Source organism: Grammomys surdaster, unplaced genomic scaffold, assembly GCF_004785775.1.
Source record: "Grammomys surdaster isolate TR1022 unplaced genomic scaffold, NIH_TR_1.0 125562, whole genome shotgun sequence".
Lineage (NCBI taxonomy): Eukaryota > Metazoa > Chordata > Mammalia > Rodentia > Muridae > Grammomys > Grammomys surdaster.
In genome coordinates, this window is record NW_021620409.1 from 856,576 (window position 1) to 882,717 (window position 26,142).

The 26,142-nt window shown below is 44.9% G+C and overlaps 2 protein-coding genes across 9 annotated transcripts in view; one reads left to right on the forward strand and one right to left on the reverse strand.

Moving 5' to 3' along the window:
- Positions 1 to 629: 629 nt before the first annotated feature.
- Pmel (premelanosome protein) lies at positions 630 to 15,127 on the forward strand. Of its 3 annotated transcripts, none has more exons than XM_028786637.1 (11): positions 630 to 702; positions 8,628 to 8,738; positions 8,867 to 9,013; positions 10,386 to 10,520; positions 10,674 to 10,835; positions 11,047 to 11,670; positions 13,089 to 13,205; positions 13,400 to 13,484; positions 13,590 to 13,798; positions 13,880 to 13,979; positions 14,995 to 15,127. In XM_028786637.1, the coding sequence occupies exons 1-11, from the start codon at positions 630 to 632 to the stop codon at positions 15,125 to 15,127; spliced, it is 1,896 nt and encodes a 631-aa protein (XP_028642470.1). The 3 variants fall into 3 exon arrangements, with proteins under 3 accessions (XP_028642470.1, XP_028642471.1, XP_028642473.1); XM_028786638.1 differs by having other exon boundaries at positions 13,590 to 13,795; positions 13,892 to 13,979; XM_028786640.1 differs by lacking the exons at positions 8,628 to 8,738; positions 8,867 to 9,013 and having other exon boundaries at positions 13,590 to 13,795; positions 13,892 to 13,979.
- A 74-nt stretch (positions 15,128 to 15,201) lies between these two features.
- The window catches only part of Dgka (diacylglycerol kinase alpha), a 27,839-nt gene continuing 16,898 nt past the window's right edge, over positions 15,202 to 26,142 (reverse strand). For 4 of the 6 annotated variants that reach the window (XM_028786633.1, XM_028786632.1, XM_028786631.1 and 1 more), the window contains 7 exons: positions 18,689 to 18,849; positions 18,353 to 18,417; positions 17,391 to 17,481; positions 16,321 to 16,519; positions 16,104 to 16,224; positions 15,861 to 15,921; positions 15,202 to 15,663 (listed from right to left, as the gene is read on the reverse strand). In XM_028786633.1, the coding sequence (XP_028642466.1) occupies positions 15,580 to 15,663; positions 15,861 to 15,921; positions 16,104 to 16,224; positions 16,321 to 16,519; positions 17,391 to 17,481; positions 18,353 to 18,417; positions 18,689 to 18,849 (782 nt within the window). In that variant the 3' untranslated portion in view covers positions 15,202 to 15,579. The other 2 variants (XM_028786636.1, XM_028786635.1) reach the window with 2 other exon arrangements.

Sequence of the window (26,142 nt, forward strand, 5' to 3'; positions counted from 1 at the left end):
CTCTCTCTCTCTCTCTCTCTCTCTCTCTCTCTCTCTCTCTCTCTCTCCCCCTTCTTCCCTCCCTCCTTTTTCTTTTTCTGAGACAAGGTTTCTCTGTGTAATCTTGGCTGTCGTGGAACTCGCTCTGTAGGCCAGGCTGGAAAATCGGGACTCTTATTGTAAAGGATTCTTTGGCTAGATAACAGAGTGGTTTCTCAGCCTTGCTTAATACTGTATCACTGTTTCGGGGTTCATTGGCTGCTTGTGTTTATTGCTGGCAATCTACACTCCCAGCCCCTTCTGGCTGCTTTTGGATAAAGGTGCTGTTTCTGTCTTAAGGAACTCTTGGTTTGACTCAATGCTCTTCACTCTATCTTGCTGAAATGTGACTATGAAGTTATGTGAGTTGCGACTGCCCATCAGTGAACTCTTTCCAGAATGTTGAGTGTGTGTGTCAGTGAATGTGACCCCTTGAAACCAGAAACTGTCATTGGAGCAGTGGGACTAAATCAGTTCCGGCCCTCTCCTTCTTCCCAGGTTTTCCCTCCTCTGGAGGGAGAGGAGGAAGGTCTATGCAAATGAGCAGCCCTTTCTATATAGGGGCTCACTCCCACCCCCTGGTACCTTTGGCTGCTGAAAGGAGGACCAGTATGGGTGTCCAGAAAAGGAGCGTCCTCCCTGTGCTTGTACTGAGTGCTCTGCTGGCTGTGGAGGCCATAGAAGGTGAGTATATGTGAGTGTGTGTGTCGGGAGCAAGTGCTATTAGCAGTTGAACACCTGCTCTGGGCTTTCACCTTTCCTCCTTCATAATTAGACAAGTCAAAATACTTCAGGCTTGTCCTATTTGATTTAGTGAGGATATTGGTATTGTTTGTTTTTTATTTGTTCAAGACAAGGTCCAGTGTAGCCCAGGTTAGCCTCAGATTCACTATGTAACCAAGGATGGACTCAAACTCCTGGTCCTCAAGTTTCTACCTCCTGAGTACTAAGATGACAGACTTAAACCGTTGTGCCCAGTTTTAGACACGAAATGTAAGATGGAGGACAGAAGTATTCCTTTCTGATGCGAGGGGAAGAAGGCACTCATTCTGAGGCTTCCTAGAACAGTCAGCTCAAACAGGGGCTCCAAGGAGGTGACACAGGGGGAGATCCATTGGGTAATATCTCAAGTACTAGTGGTAGGAGAGGCAAAGTAGAGAAAAAAAAAGAATAGGGTATTCAGTAGGGCCAAACTGATAGACCACCTCTGCATTGGGGCTGATGAATATAGCCCAAGCCTTATGTTCTAGGGCTGGGAGAGGTCTCAGAAGGGTCTCAGCTGAGCATCACATGAAAGGACTCTGGGGGATTGAGGCCTCGTGACTGGAGCAAGGGGAGGGAGTTAAGAGTGGTGAGAGGGTCTGGAATGTCCCGTGCTGTTGAGGAGGGAGAGTGGGCAGTCATAAAGAATGGTGCATCTTATGACTGTTCTTGCTTCAGTGGTTGAGCACTCCCTGAGATGAGCATAGACTAACCCCCAGCAGAACCCTGGGCTTCCCGTGGACATTAGAACTGGGTTAAGGACAGTTCTCTGTGCTGCAATATATATGTATATAATATATATATATATATATTATATACATATATATTCACACTCACAGCCTTCTTTTCTTTATTTGGAGCCTTGGTCTTACAAACTTCAGCAAAGTTCCTTAATGGCTTCTTAACATGTACTGCAATTTCCAGGCTTTTTATTTTTGTTTGTTTTTTTTTTCTTTTCATTCCTTTTCTGAGATGGAGTTCCTTTTTTTTTTTCCTTCGAGACAGGGTTTCTCTGTGTATCCCTGGCTGTCCTGGAACTCACTCTGTAGACCAGGCTGGCCTCGAACTCAGAAATCCACCTGCCTCTGCCTCCCGAGTGCTGGGATTAAAGGCGTGCGCCACCACTGCCTGGCGCTGAGATGGAGTTCCTAAATGTGGTTTGGAAATGTTCTGTTCATACCCACACATCTGAGGCTCTTGAGAGACTGTGCTTACGTTTCAAACACTGACTTTAGTTTTTGGTTTGTGTTTTTTTTTCCCCCACCATGTGAGTCTGGGGAACAAACTCAGGTTGTCAGGCAGGGCAGAAAGCATCTTCACCCCATAAGTCATCTCACTTGCCCAAGATTTTCTTTTGAATTCATATTTTAGACAAAAACAGCAACCAATAAGGATAAAGCAAATGTATCAAAATGTTGGTGGGTTTTGCACTTGGGTGAAGAAATGTGGACGTCCATTTTATTTCTTTCTTTTCAGACATACATTTTTAGCTCTGGTCTCCCAATGTAACCCCAGCTGGTCTCCAACTTGCAGGGGGTTTCCTGCTTCTTCTTCAGAGTGCTGGGATTACAGACATGACACACTATACCCAATTAAATTATAATAATTATGTCTGCTTTGTTCCCACTTCTTCTTCTCATTCCTCCCTCCTTCTTCTCTCCCTGGTCTTCTCTCCCTCTCTTCCTCTCCCTCTCCCTCTCCTTCTCCCTCTCCCTCTCCCTCTCCCTCTCCCTCTCCCTCCCCCTCTTCCTCTCCCTCTCCCTCTTTCTCTCCCTCTCCCTCTTTCTCTCTCCCTTCTTCCCCCTTCTTTTTTCTCTTTCTTTCTTTTCTTTTTTCTTTTCTTTTTTTTTTTTTTTTGTTTTTTCGAGACAGGGTATTTCTGTATACTCCTGGCTGTCCTGGAGCTCACTCTGTAGACCAGGCTGGCCTCGAACTCAGAAATCTGCCTGCCTCTGCCTCCCGAGTGCTGGGATTAAAGGCCTGCACCACCACAGCCCAGCTGTTCCTTCCTTCCTTCCTTCCTTCCTTCCTTTCTTTCTTTCTTTCTTTCTTTCTTTCTTTCTTTCTTTCTTTCTTTCTCTTTCTTTCTCTTTCTTCTCTCTCTTTTCCCTCCTCCTCTCCCCCTCTTCCTCCTCCCCCCATACCTTTACCTCCTTTTTCTCCTCCTCCTCCTCCTCCTCCTTCCCCCCTCCTCCCTTTTCTGAGACAGGGCTCTGTAGACAAGGCTGCTCTGGAACCTACAATGTAGTCCATGCTGTCACCCTCACAGTGATCCTATGCTGCTGACTCCTGAGTACATGCCCTGATGCCACAGGGGCCTTTCCACCGTGTTTAAAAAAAAAAATCTATGAAGGACTGGAGAGTAAGCTCAGTGGCTGTTCTTGTAGAAGACCCAGGTTCAATCCCTAGCACAGCCACATAGCAGCTCACAAATAACTGTAACTCCAGACCCAGGGGATCAGATGTTCTCTTCTGACCTCAGGGGTCACTAAGCATGCACTTTGGTGCACAGACATACAAGCAGACAAAAGACTCTCTCTCTCTCTCTCTCTCTCTCTCTCTCTCTCTCACACACACACACACACACACACACACACACACAAACAAACAATAAAAAATGGATATTCTCTTCTTTTTGTGTGTTTGTTGAGACAGGGTTTCTCTGTGTAAAGAATAAAGGCGTGCACCACCAGCATCTAGCAAAAATGAATATGCTTTTTTAAAAAAAATCTGAGCGGGCTATGGTGTTATTGACTTTAATCCCAGCACTCGGGCAGGCAGATCTCTGAGTTCAAGGCCAGCATGGTTTACAGAGTGAGTTCCAGGACAGCCAGGGCTACAGAGAGAAACCCTGTCGAAAAAAAATAAATATAAAACAGAAAAAAAGAGCCGGGCTGTGGTGGCACATGCCTTTAATCCCAGCACTTGGGAGGCAGAGGCAGGTGGATTTCTGAGTTCGAGGCCAGCCTGGTCTACAGAGTGAGTTCCAGGACAGCCAGGGGCCGGGGCTATACAGAGAAACCCTGTCTCAAAAACAAACAAACAAAACAAAACAAACAAACAGAAAATAAGATAAAGCTGAAGTATGGGCTGGGGATATAGCTTAGATGGTAGAGAGTTGGTCAAACACACACAAATCCTGGATCTAGCCCTAGTGTGGTTCTAGAGGTTCCACATACCTACGCCTAGCATTTGGACAGTAAAAGCAGGAAGACAGAGACTTAAGGGTTATTGTCTACAACTACAGGGAAAGTTTGAAGCTAGCCTGTGATGCAAAGAGATAGAGAAGGAGTGGGAGCTGAGGGGGCAGATTTTTATGACGATTATGGGCCAGTTTAAAAACAAAGTCACACTTTCTAGGCTGCATGGTGCCACACACCTTTAATCCCAGCTTTTGGGAGGCAGAGGCAGATGGATCTTCTCTGTGAGTTTGAGGCTAACTTGGTCTTTGTAGAGAATGATAGGCCAGCCAGAGAAACTAAAAACAAACAGACAAACAAACACCCTCCCCGTAGCCGGGCGGTGGTGGCGCATGCCTTTAATCCCAGCGCTTGGGAGGCAGAGGCAGGTGGATTTCTGAGTTCGAGAGTTCGAGGCTAGCCTGGTCTACAGAGTGAGTTCCAAGACAGCCAGGGCTACACAGAGAAACCCTGTCTTGAAAAACCAAAAAAAAAAAAAAGAAAAAAAGAAAAAAAAGCTCCAAGTTAGACACTAAATACCACCACAAGCAAAACAAAACACCAAACAATAACAACAGAGACAAAGAGGGGGGTGTCTTAGGTTACTATTGCTGGGATGAAACACCATGACCAAAAGCAGCTTGGGAAGAAAGGGCTTATTCAGCTTATAGTCCAACATCACTGTTCATCACTGAAGGAAGTCAGGACAGGGACTCAAACAGGACCAGAACCTAAAGGCAGGAGCTGCTGCAGGGGCCTCGGAAGAAAGCTACTTACTGGCTTGCTCAGCCTGCTTTCTTATAGAACCCAGGACCACCAGCCCAGGGAGGATGGTACTACCCGCAATGGGCTGGGCCCTCCTACATCAGTCACTAATTAAGAAAACGTCCGACAGACTCTATATTATGCCACCAATCCTATGCAAGCGTTCATTTTCTCAGATGAGGCTCCCTCCCTCCTGTCCAATGACTCAGGGTTATATCGAGTTGACAGGAGTCTCAGTGGTTCTGCCTTTGCAGAGGACCTGAGTTCCTTCCCAGTACCCCTTCCAGTCAGTGTTCCTCGAGAGTCTGTAATTTCAGCATCAGGGAATCCAGTGGCTGTGGCCTCTATGAGCACCTATACTCACATAATTAAAATGCATAAAAGTAAGCTGAGCTTGGTGGCACACACTATTAATCCCAGCACTCTGGAGGCAGAGGCAGGGAGGAATCTCAGTGAGTTTAAGGCCAACCCAGTCTACAGACTGGGTTCCAGAACAGCCAGTGATGTTACACAGAGAAACCCTGTCTTGAACCACCCTCGCCCCTAAATAATAATAACAAAAATAAATCCTTAACAGAGGAAGAAAGAAGGAAAGAAAAGAAAAATATCAGGTGTGTGGCATCTGTGATTGTACTTAGGAGGCAGAGATAAGAGAATGGCAGGTTCCAGGCTGGTCCAAGCTACATTGCTTAAGGTCCAGGCCAGCCTAAGCTATATAGAAGGCCTATCTCAAACAAAACCACCACCACTAACCAAAACCTAACCCATGAAAAGTCATATACCTCACCATGTCACCGAAGCCCCTAACTCAGTGTTTCTCAACTTTCCTGGGGTCAAATGACCCTTTCACAGGGGTTGCCTAAGACTCAGAAAACACAGATATTTACATTACAATTCATAACAGCATGAGGAACTGTATTACAGGGCTGGCAGCCTTAGGAAGATCCAGAACCACTGCCCTACCTCTTCTCAGCCTCATTTCTTACAGTGTATGCCAATCATAAGGCTAGGAGATCTCTAACCTACCATGTTAACTGTCTGCCTCCATGTGTTAGCTCGTGCTAACCCTGGCTCAGTTCCTCACTGAAGCCTTCCACACTCTGCTAGGTGGAATGAACCTGTCTGCCATTTTGTGACACTGTGCTTACAGCACTGTGACACTGTCTCTTATGGCAGATGTTAGCACTGGTGTGGTGACAACTTGTATACATGTTTATTTCTTATGTTTAACTTTAAATAAGATACAGCTCTTTAGAGCTGTATCTTATTCACTTCTTAAGACCTTTGTACTTAGAATAATGCATAATGTAGAGTATCCAGTAAGTTAAAATGCATTTTTGAGGGGCTGAAGAGATGGCTTAGTGGTAAAGAGCACGTGCTCCTCCAGAGAACCCAAGTTCCCTCTCTTTCTTTCTTTCTTTCTTTCTTTCTTTCTTTCTTTCTTTCTTTCTTTCTTTTAAAATTTATTTACTTATTTTATTTATGTGGGCACACTGTCACTGTCTTCAGACACACCAGAAGATGGTACTGGATCCCATTACAGATGGTTGTGAGGGACCATGTGGTTGCTGGGAGTTGAACTCAGGACCTCTGGAAGAACAGTCAATGCTCTTAACCGCCGAGCCATCTCTCCAGTCCCCCTAGTTGAATTTCTAACTCAACTACACAAACCACATCAAAACTGCCTGTAACTCCCAACTTGGGTGGTCAGGTCTGATGATTAAATAAATAAATAAATAAATAGAATGCACTCTGAAAGCCAGGCATGGTGCTATCCATTTGTAATCACAGTCCTTGGGCCACAGATGTAGGAGGATTACAAGTTTAAAGATAGCCTGAGCTACAGACAGAGCTTTCTCAGAAGTAGATAGTGAGGGCTGCTAAGATGGCTAAGGAAGTAAAGGCAGTTCTTTTTAAGCCTGATGGGTTGCTGGTTCAACTCACATGGTTGGAGGAGAGAACAGAGTCCCACGGACTCTGTTTTCTCCTCCATACACAGACTGGCACATATACACACACATACACACACACATACACACACATACATACACAGATATACACACTACACATACACACTACACACACATACACACACACATACACACACACACACACACACACACACACACAAATAAATATGTTCATGGTGACTCGGCTGTAATCCCAGCATTTGGGAGGCTGAGACAGAGGACATCCATGCATTGAAGGCCTGCCTGGACTTCATCAGTTTAAAATCCTGCCTGGAAATATGTATGTGTGGTGGCTGGGAAAGTTCTCCGTGGGAGAGTGCTTGTCCCAGGGGCTGGAAGTGTAGCTTGGCTTGGGAAGCATGTAAGAGGCACTAGTCTCTTTCCCAGCACCTAAGCATAACCTAAGCATGGTGGTGCAGGCTTGTAGTGCTAGGGCTTGGAAATGCCAGCAAAAGAATCAGGGCCATTCCTGGCTTCACAATGAGTTTGAGGCCAGCCTGGGTTATGTGATACCTTATCTAAAAAAAAGAAAAAGCAAAAATTAAGTCCTTCCCTAGTGTGCTTATAACCCTGGGTTCAATCTTTAGTACCATGAGCTTTTTAGATTTTTAATTTAAAAAGTTGGTTTTTTTTTTTTTTTTTTTTTTTTTTTGGTTTTTCGAGACAGGGTTTCTCTGTATAGCCCTGAATGTCCTGGAACTCACTCTGTAGACCAGGCTGGCCTCAAACTCAGAAATCTGCCTGTCTCTGCCTCCCCAGTGCTGGGATTAAAGGCAAGCACCACCACCGCCTGGCAAAAAAGTTTTTTAAAAGATTTATGTATTTATTTCTCCAGCCACTTATTAAAAATCTAACATCTACACATACACCATTGTCTGGTGTGAGCATGTGCGTGTGTGTTTTCCCCCTTGTGTGTACGTGTATACGTGTGTGTGTATGTGTGTGTGTAAATAATAAATAATTTAAATAAAAAAAAGAACTACAGGGGCTGGAGAGATGGCTCGGTGGTTGAGAGCACTGACTGCTCTTCCAGAGGTCCTGAGTTCAGATCCCAGCAACCACATGGTGGCTTACAGCCATCCGTGGTGAGATTTGATGCCCTCTTCTGGTGTGTCTGAAGACAGCTACAGTGTACTCATAAGTAAAATAAATAGATCTTTAAAAAAAAAAAAAAAAAAAAAAAGAACTACAGAGTGAGTTCCAGGACAGCCAGGGCTACACAGAGAAACCCTGTCTTGAAAAACCAAAAAAAAAAAAAAATTCGGATGTGATGATGCATGCCTTTAACCCTTGAGCTCTGGAGGCAGGCACATGTCTGTGAGTTTGAGTCAGCCTGGTCTACAGAGTGAATTCCAGGCCAGGCAGGTCTGCATCGTGGGATCCTATCTAAAAAATAAAATATATATATTTTGTTTCTAGGATTTTTTAAAGACAGGCTCTCTTTATGTAGCCCTGGCTATCCTGGAGCTCTATTTGTAAGCCTGGCTGGCCTTGAGCTCACAGAGATGCACCTGCCTCTCCCTCCCAAGTGCTGGGACTAAATGCATGCACTACTACGCCCAGCTCTAAAAAATTAATAAAAGCATTTAAAGAAAAGTAAGCCTGGCAGTGGTGGTGCACGCCTTTAATCCCAGCACTTGGGAGGCAGAGGCAAGTGGATTTCTGAGTTCGAGGCCAGCCTGGTCTACACAGAGAAATCCTGTCTTGAAAAACAAACAAACAAACAAACAAAAACCAAAAAAGAAAAAAAAAAGTGAAAGGAGAGTTGTGAATATAGCTCAGTGTCTACAGGTGTTGGGTCGCAGTGCTGCCCTCCATCCCTCCAAAATTAATAAATTTTACTTTGAATTTAAGAGTGAGATGACATGGAACATAGCACTATCCTCTGAGAAGGGATTAAGGATCCCAGGATCTTATGGTACATTTCTTTTAGGATCCAGGCATCAGGACTGGCTTGGTGTCTCAAGGCAGCTTGTAACTAAAGCCTGGAACAGACAGCTGTACCCTGAGTGGACAGAGGTGCAGGAATCTAACTGCTGGAGAGGTAGGATTTGGAAATCCTGGGGAAATGGGGTACGAAGAGACTAAGAACAGGATTAAATTTAAGGAGGTGGGAAGAGAGGTTTGGAGAGGGGAAACCAGAGTCCCAGCTAATGCAGTGGTCTTTCCCAGGTGGCCAGGTGTCTCTGAAGGTCAGTAATGATGGGCCTACACTCGTTGGTGCTAATGCCTCCTTTTCCATTGCCCTGCACTTCCCTGGAAGTCAAAAGGTACTCCCGGATGGTCAGGTTATCTGGGCCAATAATTCCATCATCAATGGTAAGTATCTTTCTCAGTACCTCCTGAGCCTTATTCCTGGGGCTCAGATTCCCAGGTATCCCCAGTAAGCCCAGGGAAAAACTCCTTCCTCCTCTATTTTTTTTTCAAAAAAAGATTTATTTGTTATTTATGAGTACACTGTCTTCAGACACACCAGAAGAGGGCATCGGATCCCATTACAGATGGTTATGAGTCACCATGTGCTTGCTGGAATTGAACTCAGGACCTCTGGAAGAGCAGTTAGTGCTGTTAACCGCTGAGCCATCTCTCCAGCCCTCCTATTTTTTTTTTTTTTTTTTTTTTTGGTTTTTCGAGACAGGGTTTCTCTGTGTAGCCCTGGCTGTCCTGGAACTCACTCTGTAGACCAGGCTGGCCTCGAACTCAGAAATCCACCTGCCTCTGCCTCTGCCTCCCAAGTGCTGGGATCAAAGGCGTGCGCCACCACTGCCCAGCTAGCCCTCCTATTTTTTAACAGTGCTGGGTTTCAAACCTAGGGCCTCACACATGCTTGTCAAGTGTTATTCCATCGATCTTTATCCCTCATAGAATCTTTTAAAAACCAAACAAAAACAAAACGAAAAACCCTAAATGATGTCATTATAGTCAATATATACTGTAAACATACAAAATTATAGTTTAGAAATCGGAGGACAACAGATTGCTGAAGTCTCACAGGCTTAGATGTAAATTCATCAGTAGCTCTGACCCTGGATGGGTTAAGTTGCTATGTGCCTGTTTTCTTGTCTATAAAGTGGGTGTGGTACCTTGACAGAATGTTAGGAAGATAAAAACAATCTATATAAAGTACTCAGCACGCTGGGCGGTGGTGGCGCACGCCTTTAATCCCAGCACTTGGGAGGCAGAGGCAGGCGGATTTCTGAGTTCGAGAGTTCGAGGCTAGCCTGGTCTACAGAGTGAGTTCCAGGACAGCCAGGGCTAAACAGAGAAACTCTGTCTCGAAAAAAAAAACAAACCAAAAAAATAAATAAAAAGTACTCAGCAGCAGAGTTGTCAGTATTTACTATAGACAGTATTTACTCCATCCTCCGAGGACCAGTATTTACTGTCCATAGTAAATACTTACCGTTCACTGCTGCTGCTCTGAATCTCACTGGAGAGTCCCTGTAAACATTTTATTCTATGGACATCCGGTCTTCTATTTATGTTCTCTATGATACGAGTCTCAAGTTGTAGTTTCCATAAATCCCCCACTCTCCATGCCATCCTACGTGGGTTATAGTACGGGAACTGTAGTAGTTTCAGCTAAGGTGCACTCCCACTCCCACAACCCCACCTACCTGGAACTACTTATGGAGTTTGAGTGTACCGAGAAGAATGATGGAGCTTGAGATTGACTGTGTCTCCTTTCTAGGGAGCCAGGTGTGGGGAGGACAGCCAGTGTATCCACAGGAACCTGATGATGCCTGTGTCTTCCCTGATGGCGGACCCTGCCCGTCTGGTCCTAAGCCTCCGAGGAGAAGCTTTGTTTATGTTTGGAAGACCTGGGGTGAGGTCCGCTAGCAGCCCCTTTCCAACTGTAATTCTACCGGAGGAACCCGCCCTTCCAGACATCTTCTGGGAGACATCCTCAGCTTCCTTTTCAAACTACCTCTCGGTTCTCTTCGACCAATTGCCTTCCATTCCTTGCTTTCTCTCTCAGGACAATACTGGCAAGTTCTGGGGGGCCCAGTGTCCAGGTTGAGTATTGCAACGGGCCACGCAAGGCTGGGCGCACACACCATGGAAGTGACTGTCTACCACCGACGGGGGTCCCAGAGCTACGTGCCCCTTGCTCACTCCAGTTCAACCTTCACCATTACTGGTGAGGGCTGAGAGGAACAAGGCCAGAAGGTGGGGAGGCTAGCTTGGAGTAGAAAGAGGAAGAAGTATCCAACCTTCGGAGGGGGAGGGGCGGAAAGACCTGAGCAGAGAAATGTGGGGCTTAGAGACAGAGACCCGGCCAGTCTGCTTATGCCTGGAGAATGTGACCGTGAAAGAGTTGTGACTTGGTCCCCGTTCTGATTTTTCTGCAGACCAGGTGCCCTTCTCCGTGAGTGTGTCCCAGCTACAGGCCTTGGATGGAGAGAACAAGCACTTCTTGAGAAATCATCCTCTCATCTTTGCCCTTCAACTCCACGACCCCAGTGGCTATTTGGCAGAGGCCGACCTCTCCTACACGTGGGACTTTGGAGACAGTACAGGGACCCTGATCTCTCGGGCACTTGATGTCACTCATACTTATCTGGAGTCGGGCTCAGTCACTGCCCAGGTGGTACTGCAGGCTGCCATTCCTCTTGTTTCCTGTGGTTCCTCCCCAGTCCCAGGTACCACAGATGGCTACATGCCAACTGAAGAAGCACCTGGAACCACATCTAGGCAAGGAACCACTACAAAAGTTGTGGGTACCACACCTGGCCAGATGCCAACGACACAGCCCTCTGGAACCACAGTTGTACAAATGCCAACCACAGAGGTCACAGCTACTACCTCTGAGCAGATGCTGACTTCAGCGGTCATCGATACCACACTGGCAGAGATGTCAACAAAAGAGGGTACAGGAACCACACCCACAAGGCCCTCTGGAACCACAGTTGCACAAGCAACAACCACAGAGGGTCCAGATGCCAGCACATTGCTGCCCACACAAAGTTCTGCGGGTAAGAACACATGACTGAGGAGGTTCTTGGAGGTGGGCTGTCAGTTCTTCACTCTGAAGTCTTACCCATACTCATATGTTAACCAGTACTTAATTTAGCATCGTGGCCACCTCAGAATTCTCATTAGCTCTAAGGCCTACAGACCATCTTAACTAGATGCAAGAAATGTGGAGTTCAGGAATGAGTTTTCCCTAGGCTACTGGGGAAAAATGGATTGGTTTTATTTACCTCTAAGGATAACAGCTAGGAAGCCAATGATTATTAACAAAGTGTAAATGCACAGATATTTCAGATATTTTTTTTCGAGGCAGGGTTTCTCTGTGTAGCCCTGGCTGTCCTGGAACTCTCTCTGTAGACCAGGCTGGCTTCGAACTCAGAAATCCGCCTGCCACTGCTTCCCAATTGCTGGGATTAAAGGCGTGTGCCACCACTGCCCGGCTAAAGATTTATTTATTTATTTATTTATTTATTTATTTATTTATTTATATGAGTACACTACAGTTGTCTTCAAACACATACTAGAAGAGTGCATCGAATCACATTACAGATGGTTGTGAGCCACCATGTGGTTGCTGGGAATTGGACTCAGGACCTCTGGCAGAGCAGTCAGTGCTCTTAACCACTAAGTCATCTCTCCAGCCCAATATTTCAGATTTTGGCACCTTGATTCTGCCATTTCTAATGCTGAATGGATTGACACAGGCCAATCATCTAGTCCAGGATCTAGCCCAGTGTGGGACATGATAAATATTTGTAGATTTTCTTTTGTCACTTTTTCTTAATTAAAAAAATGTTACGTATGGTGTTTTTTTTTAAGATTTATTTATTTATTTATTATATATGAATACACTGTAGCTGTCTTCAGACACACCAGAAGAGGGCATCAGACCTCATTACAGACGGTTGTGAGCCACCATGTGGTTGCTGGGATTTGAACTCAGGACCTCTGGAAGTGCAGTCAGTGCTCTTAACCACTGAGCCATCTCTCCAGCCCATGTATGGTGTTTTACCTGCATGCTTGTGTACCACTTGTGTGCTTGATGCTCATGGAGACCAGAAGAGACATTGGATCCCCTGCCCTGAATCTAGAATTACAGATGGTTGTAAGCCACCATGTAGGTGCTGGGAATTGGACTAAGATTTTTCTATAAGAGCAACCAGTATGTTAAGCCAGTGAGCCATTTCTCCAGTCTTGGAGTGTGGTGTGTGTGTGTGTGTGTTCTCTTTCCCTATGTGGGAAAAAAACCATTTTTTTCCTAACATGGCTTCCTTATATATGAGATCTACCAGATCTTTGCTGATTCAAAGCAAGTCACTATAGGATCCTGTAGCTCTTGGCTGTATTTGGGACAATGCCGGCTTGATCTCTGTCTCTAAGAGAGTTCTTGACTCTGTCCCCTCAAATCTTCTCCTGACAGGGTCCATTAGCCCTCTACTGGATGACACAGATACCATAATGCTTGTGAAGAGACAAGTTCCTCTGGATTGTGTTCTGTATCGATACGGTTCTTTCTCCCTCACCCTGGACATTGTCCGTGAGTCTTACCTATGTTGGGGACTGAGGAAAGGAAGTGTAAGCTGCTAGGGCTGGCCAGTAGTAGTGTACCCTGGGAGAAATTACTTGAGAATACTCCAATGGCAGAGACAGTTCTGGAGAGAACACTCCCTGGGCTTTCCTGTATATGGTCTTAGTAGGGGAATCCTAACTTAAAAAGTTGCAACCTTGCAGAGGGTATTGAAAATGCTGAGATCCTGCAGGCTGTGCCATCCGGTGAGGGGGATGCATTTGAGCTGACTGTGTCCTGCCAAGGCGGGTGAGTGTCCTGCTGGTTGTCCTGTTAACCCTTGAGGATGGCTGTCACTCTTTCTGGAGTTCTGTTCTTTCCCAGATCCTTTGATGCAAACTCATGCTCTTTCAGGTTACCCAAGGAAGCTTGTATGGACATTTCATCACCAGGGTGCCAGCCCCCTGCCCAGAGGCTGTGCCAATCTGTACCACCAAGCCCAGACTGCCAGCTGGTTCTACACCAAATACTGAAAGGTGGCTCAGGGACTTATTGCCTCAATGTGTCTTTGGCTGATGCCAACAGCCTGGCAGTGGCCAGCACCCAACTTGTTGTTCCTGGTAGGTACTTAAACAAGAACTAGAAGAAATGGAATGGACAGAGGCTAGCTGGGAGGGAACAGACTCTTAAACAATATCTGGAATTCTTGCTTGCAGGTCAAGAAGGTGGCCTTGGGCAGGCTCCTTTGCTTGCAGGTGTCTTACTGGTGTTGTTGGCTATAGTCCTTGCATCTCTGATATATAGGTAAGACACTGCTATCCAGTATTCACGTCCTCACCACCAACCACTCTTCCTTCAGGGGTGCAAAACTACTACTCCCTTGAGGAAGCATGGTGTCCAGGAGAAAGCCCAGGGGTGGAAGTCAGATAGGCCTGGGCTGCAATCTTCCTGTGGTACCTTTGGGAAGTAGTTTTAAACTTGTGAAGATTATTGGCATTAGAAGCTAGGTGGGCAGGCCTCCTGGGGTAGAAACGAGTGAAGAAAATGATTATGTGCAGCTGTTGTTAATATTCAGAGTGGGCCAGGGGCTGGAGAGATGGCTCAGTGGTTAAGAGCACTGACTGCTCTTCCAGAGGTCCTGAGTTCAAATCCCAGCAACCACATGATGGCTCACAACCATCTGTAATGGGGTTTGATGTCTTCTTCTGGTGTGTCTGAAGACAGCAACAGTCACATACATACAACAAATAAATAAATTAAAAAAAAAAGTGGAGCCGGGCAGTGGTGGCGCACGCCTTTAATCCCAGCACTTGGGAGGCAGAGGCAGGCGGATTTCTGAGTTCGAGGCCAGCCTGGTCTACAGAGTGAGTTCCAGGACAGCCAGGGTTACACAGAGAAACCCTGTCTCCAAAAACAAAACAAAACCAAAACCAAAAACAAAACAAAAAAGTGGCTCAGAGGCGAAAGGTCACCAAGGCTGACCACCTGAATTCAATCCCCGGTACCAAATTACCCAAAATTTTCCTCTGACCTTCACATGTAGATCATGTACCCCCCCCCACACACACACATGCTCTCATAAGAAAACAAAAGTAAAATTCAAAACAGAACAGGGCAGTTGGAGTAAAGCACATTATTCACCTATGAAAAAGGTGAGGGTGGAGAAACTTAACCCTGAGTTAGGGGGAAGGTATGCCAGTGGAGGTAGAGTAAGGAAGAGGGGAGAGAGGTACAGTCAAAGCCAAATAAACCTGGGATATAGGGTTAGCACAGGCAGGCTGCCCTTGTTGACCACTTTCCCCCCTTCTCTCCATACTAGGCATAGACTTAAGAAGCAGGGCTCAGTTTCCCAAATGCCACATGGTAGCACTCACTGGCTGCGTCTGCCTCCAGTCTTCCGTGCTCGCCGCCTCGGTGAAAACAGTCCGCTCCTCAGCGGGCAACAGGTCTGAGCATTCCTATGGCGCTGTGGATTTCCTGGGGTCGATAGCAGTGCCTGTATTTTCTGAGGTCTTCCCTTCGAGACTACCAATATCTGAAATAAATTCTCAGAACCTTGTGGTAGGGTTTTTTTTTTTTTGATTTGTTTGTTTGTTCTCTCTACTTTTAAATCTGTCTGTAGAGGGGCAAAGGTGTAAAAAACAAAAAACAAAAGAGAGACGTGGTGCTCATTTAACAGATATCCCAGTGATGGAAAAAGTCACTTTAATAGATGAGGCATTTTTCAATGTTACGCGTTGCCGGTGGTGTAAGGACGTCTGTGTGGGAGCGGTGAGGTGGCAAAGGATAATAAATACTGTGAAGGTGATGGAACATCCTTCTGGGCTGGCAGGAAGGTGTGTCAGCATCTAGATAGTGGGAAATCTCCAGGCACAGGGAGGTGGACTCAAGGCAGAGAATATCCTCAGCTCCAAAAGCCAAAGAAATTGTTGGAGGTGGGAGCTGGACCCATAAGCATAGGCATCTGGTTCTTATGGGTAATCTTGATCTGAAAGGGAAGGGAACACATTTGGAAGCCTGTCCTGGTGCCTTAGGGCATTAGGGTGCTGGAGTAAGTTGCTGGAGTTTAGGAATAATGGTTCAAGGGGTACCTGGAGCACCAGGGAGAAGTAAAGAGGCTGTAAAATGGACACTTAGGTTCCATAGAGCCTAAGGGCTTAGCTTCGACAGGCACACAATACTCACTGTACAGGGCGCCTGCATCCAGGGCTCCCCATCTATTTGCATAGGAAGGGTTTTTGTGGTCCTGTGGGAGGTCAAGAAAGACTGGTTGAAATATCTTTACCAACCAAACATCAAAACTATGCTTTCTCAGGTTAGCTTTGAGACCTTCTATCATGGAGAAAGACTCAATAAAATGACCCCCACCCCATCCCCATAAACCATCACCTCCCTCCCCTCAGCAGCCCTGGCTGGAGTCCTCCTTACTGGAAAGTGATCTCGGAGCACTTGGCCAGCCGGTGCCCAGCACTCTTGAGCCTGGTATAGATCTGTCCCATCTCAATTGCACCCTCTATTCCTACTACTTCCAGCCGCTTGTCACTCATGTCTGGAGGTTAGGAGCAGAAAGAAACGGGTTCTCCCATAAGATTCACACCTTCCCCTCGGATTTGCCCACATTGGCACCCAGGGGTGCTTGTTTCACCTGGCACACAGGTTTTCAAGATATCCGGGTCTGTGATTATTTTGGCCATACTCCCCAATGCCTGGTTGATCCCACATGTATCCCCGTGAGGTCTCTTGGTGTCACCCCAGAGGTTGGAGCCACCATGCATGCTTGGGATATTCAGTACCGCAATGCCTTCTAGGGATAGGTCGCTCAGATCCAGCAGCTTCCCACACATCTGAGGGGAGAGGGGTAGAACGGTAGCTAGAGAACACCTTACAGCATCGTCATGAAACATGGCTGCTCTTGCCAGAATTAAGAGGTATTCAGGAGAGCAAAGCAAAAAAGACCTAATAGATATATAATTGTTTTTTCAAGACAAGATTTCTCTGTGTAGCCCTGGCTGTCCTGGAACTTGCTCTGTAGACCAGGCTGGCCTTGAACTCAGAGATCTGCCTGTCCCTGCCTCTGGTGTGCTGGGATTAAAGGCTTGTACCACCTAAGAAATGTGTTTATTAGCCTAGCATGGTGACAGGCACATGCCTTTCATCCCAACCGTCAAGAGGCAGGGGCAGATAGATTTCTGTGAGTTTGAGGCCAGCCTGGTTTATATATTTAAGCTCCAGGATGGCCAGATCTACACAATAGAGACCCTGTCTCCAAAAGAAAAAGTCATTAAAATGTATTTATTTTTTTGTCTGTATGTGACGGGATGGGGGACATGTATGTATACTTGCGTGACAGTCAAGAGGACAATTTGTAGGAGTTCTCTCCTTATTCCCTGTGAGTCATGGGTATTGAACTCAGGCTATCAGACTTGGCAGCAAACTGTTTACCTGCTGAGCCATCCCACCAGTTCAAGGGACTAGTGTGTCTGAAGGATTTGGTAAGTCAGGATTGGAGAGCTGGGTGGTGATATGTGATATTCCCAAGGGCTCCTATGTAGGAAGAAACTTGAATACAAGAAAACAAACAAACAAAAAAATTGTGTTTAAAACTGTGAGGCAAGAGGATTGCCTCAAGTTCTAGGTCAGCCTGGGCTACAATGTGAGACCCTGTCTACAAAAAAATTAAAAAGATGTGGGTCCAGTTGGAATTATCACACGCACCTCAACGGTCACAGACTCTTCCAGCTTTTTGCATGTTGAGAAGATGGACTCAGATGTAGCAAACTCCAAGTACCAAAGCTTGTTCTTCATTCTGTGTCAGCCAACAAAAGGCCCAGCAGTGAAGAGACAAGTTACACAGTGCTGACAGTGACCAGGAAGGGTGCTAACTTCCCAGCTCAAAGGGCAACAGTGGCAGCTTTAGTTAGGGGCTTCCTAGAAGTGTTTATGCTCATATCCAACCATTCTGTGTCAAACTTGGTTACAAATACAGTCTTCTTAGTTTTTGTTTTGTTTTTTGCTGTTTTGTCTTTGTTGGTGTTTTTTTTTTTTTTTTTTTGAGACAGGATTTCTTTGTGTAGCTCTGACTATCCTTGAACTCCTACTCCCATATAGACTAGGATGGCTTCCAACTCGGATCCACCTGCCTCTCTCTCCTGAGTCAGTACTGGGATTAAAGGCGTGTGCCACCACGCCTGGCACAACACAAATCTAGCCTTGATGCTGAGCGCCTTTCTTTCTTTCTCTCTTTCTCTCTTTCTTTTTTTCTTCCTTCCTTCCTTCCTTCCTTCCTTCCTTCCTTCCTTCCTTCCTTTCAGATTTATTTATTTTATATATGTGAGTACACTGTTGCTATCTTCAGACATACCAAAAGAGGGCATCGGATTCCATTACAGATGGTTGTGAGCCATCATGTGGTTGCTGGGAATTGAACTTGGGACCTCTGATAGAAAGTAGTCAGTGCTCTTAACCACTGAACCATCTCTCCAGCCCCTTGTCTTTCTTTAATAGTTATTTTGTGTGTGTGCTCATGCACGTATACAGAGGTCAGCCAACAACCTACAAGAGATGCTTCCCTCTTTCTACCATGTGGGTTCTGAGGATCAAACTCAGGTCATCAGACTTAGGTGTAGATAACCACTGAGCCACCCTCCCCCCTCCGCGCCACTTTTTTTTTCCCTCACCTGCTATTGAACTTCTCAGGATATTTCTCTCTCATGAGATGGAATCGGTGAGCGATTGAAGCATCCTGGAGAGTTACAAGCATATTTTAGAGACCAGACTTACCTATGTTCAGAGCTCTTTCTCTGCTAAGTTCTCTTTCTTCTCCCTCTCCCACCAGCCCTCCCCCTCTTCTCTCCCCACCCACCTTCTAGAGTACAGCATGTCCCAAGTTCATTCTTGCAGCCCATACCACTATGTACCTAATTCCCAATGTCTCTTCCTTTTTGATCTCCAATTTCTGCCTGCTTAACCCACATTTATCCTCCCTTCTCCCCGACCGACCCTACTCCACTGACCACGCCAATGGAGAAGTAGTTATTGATGATTTGAGAAGGAACTGGATCGCTCTTTTCTCCATTATTTTGGGGTATCACTTCCAGGAACCATCGATCGAGATATACCACCTTACTTATCTCTATATCCTTGAGAATCTTTCTCAAATTCTCACCTTCATAACCTAGAAGTAGAGAAGACAGGCTTGCAGCAATCCCTCAGCCTCAGAGAACCCACTGTCAGCCCACTTGCGGACTCCTCATCCTCTGCCTCTTCAGTAGGAGCTCTCAGCCCTTTGCTAAGGAAAGGGCAAGATGCCCAGGTTCCATGAACCAATGATAAAATCAGCCTCTTGCTGACTTTTCCACCCTGTTACAGAAAATAACTATTTCCAATGTGTGTACGTATATAGAAATTATTCCAATACACTTCGAATAGTGAAAGACAAACCAGAAGTTGACAGCCAGTTGTGGCAGCCCATGCCTACAATCCCAGAATGTGGGAGGCTAAAGGAGGAGGATCACTGAAAGCTTACGGCCATCCTGGGCTAAACGGGAGTTCAAGGCCAGCCTGCACTGCACAATGATACCCTGCCTTGAAACACAAAAACGTAGCCAGGCTGTGGTGGCTCATGTCTCACTTTGGGAGGCAGAGATCTCTGAGTTCAAGGCCAATCTGGTCTACAGAGCACAGAAAAACTGTGTTTCAAAAAACAACCACCAAACCAACCAGACATACTCACAAAAACATGCCAACAAGTAAGTTTATTTTTGTTATTTATTTATTTTGGGGTTTTCAAGACAGGGTTTCTCTGTGTAGCCCTAGTTGTCCTGGAACGCACTCTGTAGACCAGACTGACCTCAAACTCAGAGATCCACCTGCCTCTGCCTCCTGAGTGCTGGAATTAAATCATATACCACCACCTCCCGACAATAAATTTAAATTTTCTGTTTGGTTAAATAAATACAAGCCTAAAAAAAGATTGACAAAAGGCAAAAGATATCCCTACATGGTAGAGCACCATGTATCTACCACGTACAAGAACCTATATTCCATCTCTGTCACTGTAAAATAAAGAATTACAAAAAGCAACAATTCATAAACTGGAAAAAAATAACCTGTAAAAGATTACATTTCCCAGCATTAAAAAAAGTTGCTTAGCCAGGCAGTGGTGGCACATGCCTTTAATCCCAGCACTTGGGAGGCAGAGGCAGGCGGATTTCTGAGTTTGAGAGTTCGAGGCTAGCCTGGTCTACAGAGTGAGTTCCAGGACAGCCAGGGCTACAAAGAGAAACCCTGTCTCGAAAAACCAGAGAAAAACAAAACAAAACAAAACAAACAAAGTCAAAGCCATCACAAACCTACAGATCGGTGCATTAAAGCCCATAACACAAAAGTGTCACAGAAGAAGAAATACCAGTAATATACCTATCAAAGATGTTCAGTATCACTATAATCAGAAGAAATGATAACCACAGCTAATTTTGTGTTGCCTATCAGATTAAAGTTAGACCATCCTGGGCTACATGGGAGTTCAAGGCCAGCCTTGGACCATTAGCAAGTTTATTAATAAACTGGTACTCTCATTTGCTGTTAACATAAGTAGGTTACTCATTTTTAGAAGGTAATTTTTAACAAGATATTGTTGTGGCAAGCAAGGAGTAAAAGAACTGGGCAGGAGGCAGATTTCCAAAGAGGGAGCTTAAATTTCAAACCAGCACTCCCGAAACTTTGTATCAGGGAATGGCTAAAAACCACTAGAAGCTAGGTGTGATGGTGACTTAATCTAAGTATTTAGGAGGTGGAGGCCATTGGATTGCTAAGAGTTAGAGGCCAGCCTGGTCTATGTGTTGAGATGCAGGGGAGCAAATACTACACACTAAGACTGCCTCAGACAAATCAAAGACAAAAACAAAACCCAAAACAGACCAGCAAAACCAGACTGGTGTGGTACTAAAAACCGCAGAAAACAAAGCTAACAGGTAAACGGAGTCACAGTAAATACAATTAGCTAATCCTTCCTGGCTCTATACTAACAAAAGATAAAAGATAAGCTTGGAGCACTAAATTTAGTTAGCTATTTTCTTTTTTAAAATTTTTTATTAATCTTTCTTTTATGTGGATAGGTGATTTTCTGCACTAATGTCTATAGAGCACATGTGTGCCTAGTGCTTGCAGAGGCCAGAAGATGGCATTGGATTATCTGGAACTAGAGCTACATATGTTGTCTGTTGCCATGTGGGTACTGAGAATTGAACTTGGGTCTTCTGTAAGAATAGCCAGTGTTCTTAACCACCGAGCCATCTCTCTAGCCCATTAAAACTTATTTTTTATTTTAACACAAACAATTCCACTTTTAGGAATTTCACCTATAGAAGTTAACACACACACACACACACACACACACACACACACACACACACAAATAGATGTGTATCAAAATGTGTTTGGAAATAAATGAAAGAAAAACCTAAATATCCCTCAGTATAAACATCTATGCCACAAAATACTATGTAGGTATTGGAAACAGTAAAATATAATAATATGGAAAGATCATAGACACATAACTTAATGAAGAAAGTCCTAGGACAGTCTGTCTTGTATGACCTGTGTGTTTGTTTAAATGTCACCTGTGGGCTGAATAAAGTAGGTCAGTAGGTAAAGTACCTGTCTACAGTCCTGGGGACCCCAGTTTGAATACACAGAATCGGGAAAAGCTAGACTCGGTTGCTGGGTGCCAAGACTCCCTTCTGCCTGAGAGCAAATGTCACTTAAGCAAACAGCCTGAGTTAAGGAATACTTTATTGCCCTTCTGCCTAGAAGCAAATGTCAGTTAAGTAAACAGCCTGAGTTAAGGAATACTTTGTTGCCCTCCTGCCAGGGAAAAATTATTAATCAGATAAGCAACTCAAACTGAGAAATGTTTTAATTGCCTTCTTACTTGTGAGAAAATATTTAGACAAGTAATTTGGGCTAGGAATTCTTGTGGGCTTAGAGAACTTTGCAATTACAGGATGATCCTGGACCCTGACAGCTAGATGACCCGCCTGCCTGCCTGCCTTTATAACAGAAACCTGAACAATAAAGTTTAAGCACTTGATCAGACATTCAGACTTGTGCTTCTTCCTTGTGTCTCTTGTCCCATCTTTCGCCCTCCCCTTCCCTTAGGTCTTGTCAAATCCCCGTGGGCCGGGGCACTCGGTAGCATGGGTATATGTATTCTCAGAACTTCTTCAGGGAGATGGGAATTGGATATAGAATACCTGAAAACTTATGAGCAAGCTAACGTGGCATACACATCAGGAAAGAAGATAAGACACTCTAAATCTCAAAGGTAGTGGAAGGTGAGGATCAACCTGGAAGGTTGTCCTCTGAACTACATATACACGGTGGCAAACACATGCTTTCATTTACACACACATATGCACTCACATGCATCCTATACACACATATACATTCTATGTGCATACACATACAATCTAAGATAAAAATATGTATGGACACACACACACACATACACAAATAAAAAACCAGAGGGTTACAGTGAGAAGGTTCAGTGGGTAAAGATATATGCTGCCAGGCCTGAGAACCTGAGTTTGATCCCTGAGGCCCACAAGTTAGGAGAGAGGCCGGGTGGTGGTGGCGCACGCCTTTAATCCCAGCACTTGGGAGGCAGAGGCAGGCGGATTTCTGAGTTCGAGGCCAGCCTGGTCTACAGAGTAAGTTCCAGGACAGCCAGGGCTACACAGAGAAACCGTCTCGAAAAACAAAAACAAAAACAAAAACAAAAAAAAAAAATTTAGAAGGAGAGAACCAACTCCTGCAAGTCACTTCTAACCTCCACATGTACACCAAGCCTGCCGTAAATTAAATGTAAAAAAAACAAAAACAGAAGCTGGATGTGTTGATATGTCCACGTAATAGCAGCACCTGGGAGGCATAAGCAAGATGATCACAAGGCTACATGGCAACAATCTATCTCAAAAGGAAGGAAGAAGACAGAAAATTATGAGAAGGTTTCCTAATGGATGATTAGGAAAAAGTCTATTTTCTGCAGTTCGTTGATGGCAAAATACCATGATTTCTCTTTCCACCTTTCACTCATCCAGCTTTTCTCAGCAAAGATGGTTGGGCCAGTGAGATATCTCAGCAGATAAAGGCACTTGACACAAGCCTGACAAACTGAGTTCGATCCCCAAGACTCCTGAAAGTTGTTCTGATATCCACACCTGTGCTATTATACAGAGACACACAAGTAAATTTTTTTTTTTAAAAAGATTGTCTAGGACCTTTGCCAAAACCAGAATTTTGCATATAGTTGTTCATTTAACAGCTTTTCACTTAGCCTCTGAAAGCTCACTCTTTCTTACAGAGCACGCTTCATAGAAGCTGTTCCTTCATAGCTTCTGTGGAAGGCAGAAACACAGCCTATCAGAGATTCACACTTGGATATTAACATTCACACAGAGGAGCCAGGTGTGATGGCCTTCCTATGGAGTCCCAGTTCCTTCTCAGGCTGAGACAGGAAAATGGCTCTACTCCTGAACTTGAGACCAAACTGGACAACACTTTGCCTCAAATAATAAGTATCAAAACAAAACAAAAACAAAAAAACAAAAAAAACCAAAACAAAACCAACCAACCAAACAAAAAACCTTACACAGTAAGAGAGATCCTTACAGGTGAGATTAAACTAGAGACCATGAATGGGCAATTATCTTGGGTTATCCCCGATGTTCCTAAAATAATCACAATCATCACTGCAAGTGAAAGCAGGCAAGAACCAAGTGTGGTAGATAAGGTGAGCCGGTGATCCCAGCGCTCAGTCCAAGACAAGGGGATTGATTGCCTCAGGTTTAGGGCCTGTCTGCACACCACAGTGAGTTCCAGGCCAGCCTGGGCTATCTAGTGAGATCCTATCTCAAAAACCCAAACTATGAGCCAATGAGCTGGCACAGTAGATAAAGATGCTTGCGGCCAAGCCTGATGGCCTGAATCCTCAGGACTCATTTGGTGTAGAGAACTGACCCCTGAAAGTTCTCCTCTGACTTCCGTATGACCATCGCGGCACATGTACGCATGCCCACATACAAAAAACGCTCACAAATAAATGACTTTAAAACAAACAAACAAACAAAAACAAAACAAAAAAAAACAAACCTGGGGAGGAGGTGGGAGTCGGGGTAGGGAAGAGTTCCAAGGAGATGAGACAATGGTAACAGAATGGAGAGATAACATTACTGGTTGGACAGGGCCTGTCAGCCAAGGAATGTAAGCAGCCTCTAGAAACTGGCCAGGAGTTCTCCCCAGACTCTGCTGATCTCTTAATTTTAGTGAAACCTAGGTTGGTTTCTGTTTTGGACTTCTGTGCTCCAGAGCAGTAGGCACTAACTTGATGTTGTTTAGGTCACTTTTGGAGGACTGTTACCACAGCAACAGAACACTACTAAAGACGTCTTTATTGATTCTGCTTAACCCCTTAACAAGGCGCTTACCAGGCTCCTGCTGTCCTTATCTGTCAGGCTACAGTTATTGCCAGGAACAGATGGATCTCTAAAATATATTTTTATTTCTTCCCTCCCTCCCTCCCTCCTTCCATCCCTCTATCCCTCCTTTCCTTCTTCCTTTTCTTCTTTCTTTCTGAGTCAGGTGTCTCTTTGCAGCCCTGGCTGCCCTAGAACTCACTCTGTAAACCACTCTGACTTTGTACTCACAAGGATCAGCCTGCCTCTGCCTCCTGAGTGCTGAGATTAAAGATGTGTGCCACCACGTCAAGCTTCAAAATGTATTTCCAGCCTTGAAAATCTTTAGCAATTTTTCTTTCACTTATAAAATATATTGTACTCATTTGTGTGTGAGTGTGTGCGTCTATGTGTGTGTGTGCACACATGCAGATGGATGCATGCCACGATATACCTACCCTTGGACATCAGAGGACAACCCTGTGAGTCATGGTGTCAGTTCTTTCCTTCTGTCCTTATGTGTGTTTTGGGCAACTGAACACAGCTCATCATGCTTTTACATGAGGAGTAATCTCACAGTGCTCACACACAACCTGTGTGTGTGTGTGTGTGTGTGTGTACGTGACAGGATCTTACTATATAACCCTGGCTGGCCTGGAGCTTAATATACATAGATCCGGCTGGTGCCAATCTCACAGAGGTTTGCCTTCCTCTGCCTCTGAGTGCTGAAATTAAACCAAACCTGGCAACATTCTGCATATTCTTGTGCTCATGATTCAGGTTGAATAAACAGAACCCTGTGAAAGACTCATTGACATAGCACAGTGAAGACTCAAATGTGTAATTTCAAAGTCCCTAATGCGAAAAATGAGAACGCTAAATGAAAACTGGTCATATGTCTATATACAAGTCTTAGGTTAGGGCTGGAGAGGTGGCTCAGTGCATAAAGGTGCCCACTGCCAAGACTATCAAGCTGAGTTTGATCCCCAGGATTCATATGAATAAAGGAGAAAACTTATTCCCAAAGCTATATATACTCTGGCCTCCACATGTATGCTGCTGTATTCATGCACACACACACACACAAATACCACACACACACACACACACACACACACACACACCAAATAAAACACAGTAAGACAACTTTAAAAAGTCTTATATTATAAAATAGAGTCAGAGAGCTTTCTGTTTTTAACTTAAGTTCTTTGAGAGATGACTGTGGTTCAAGGTTTACACACTCAAAAGCCTTAGCGGCTTCAAAGGAAAAGTGGATGAATACCAGGAAGCCAGATGGACTAAGGTGAACTGGAGACTACAATTAGAAAATGCCTGGCCTCCATAGGCCCCAGGCACACACATGGCACCCAGGAATACATGTATCTAAAACACATAGAGTAATAATTAAAAAAAAAAAAACCACAACACAGAAGTTGGAATGTATTAAGAGACAGAAGCAATTGCCTCAGAAAGAAATCAGTGTGTGTGCACATGCACACACACACAAATGTACACACACATACAAACACACACACATAAATGTTAACAAAAGTACTAAAATATATAAAGTTAATTTTGCAGGCCAGCCTGGTCTACAGAGTGAGTTCCAGGACAGACAGGGCTACACAGAGAAACCCTGTCTTGAACCCCCCCTCCAAAAAAAATTTTTAAATTAATTTTGCAAGTAAAAAAAAAAAAAAAAAGAGCCGGGCAGTGGTGGCACACTCCTTTAATCCCGGCACTTGGGAGGCAGAGGCAGGTGGATTTCTGAGTTCGAGGCCAGCCTGGTCTACAGAGTGAGTTCCAGGACAGCCAGGACTAAACAGAGAAAGAAGTCAGTGAGTGGTCAGTGAGCTGCCTCAGTGGGTAACAGCACTTGCTGCCAAGCCTGATGTTAATCTCAGGAACACTTTGTCCACAGAGAGAGTTTCAGGGCATCCAGGGATACATAGAAAGACCTTATCGAATGAAAGAAAGAAAGAAAGAAAGAAAGAAAGAAAGAAAGAAAGAAAGAA

Excerpts from the sequence above, each read along its gene's own strand:
- Pmel (XM_028786637.1), top strand. The coding sequence starts at position 630 with ATGGGTGTCCAGAAAAGGAGCGTCCTCCCTGTGCTTGTACTGAGTGCT. Across the intron at positions 8,739-8,866 it reads GGAATCTAACTGCTGGAGAG|GTGGCCAGGTGTCTCTGAAG; the intron begins GTAGGATTTGGA and ends GGTCTTTCCCAG. Across the intron at positions 13,799-13,879 it reads CCAACTTGTTGTTCCTGGTA|TCTTGCTTGCAGGTCAAGAA; the intron begins GGTACTTAAACA and ends AATATCTGGAAT.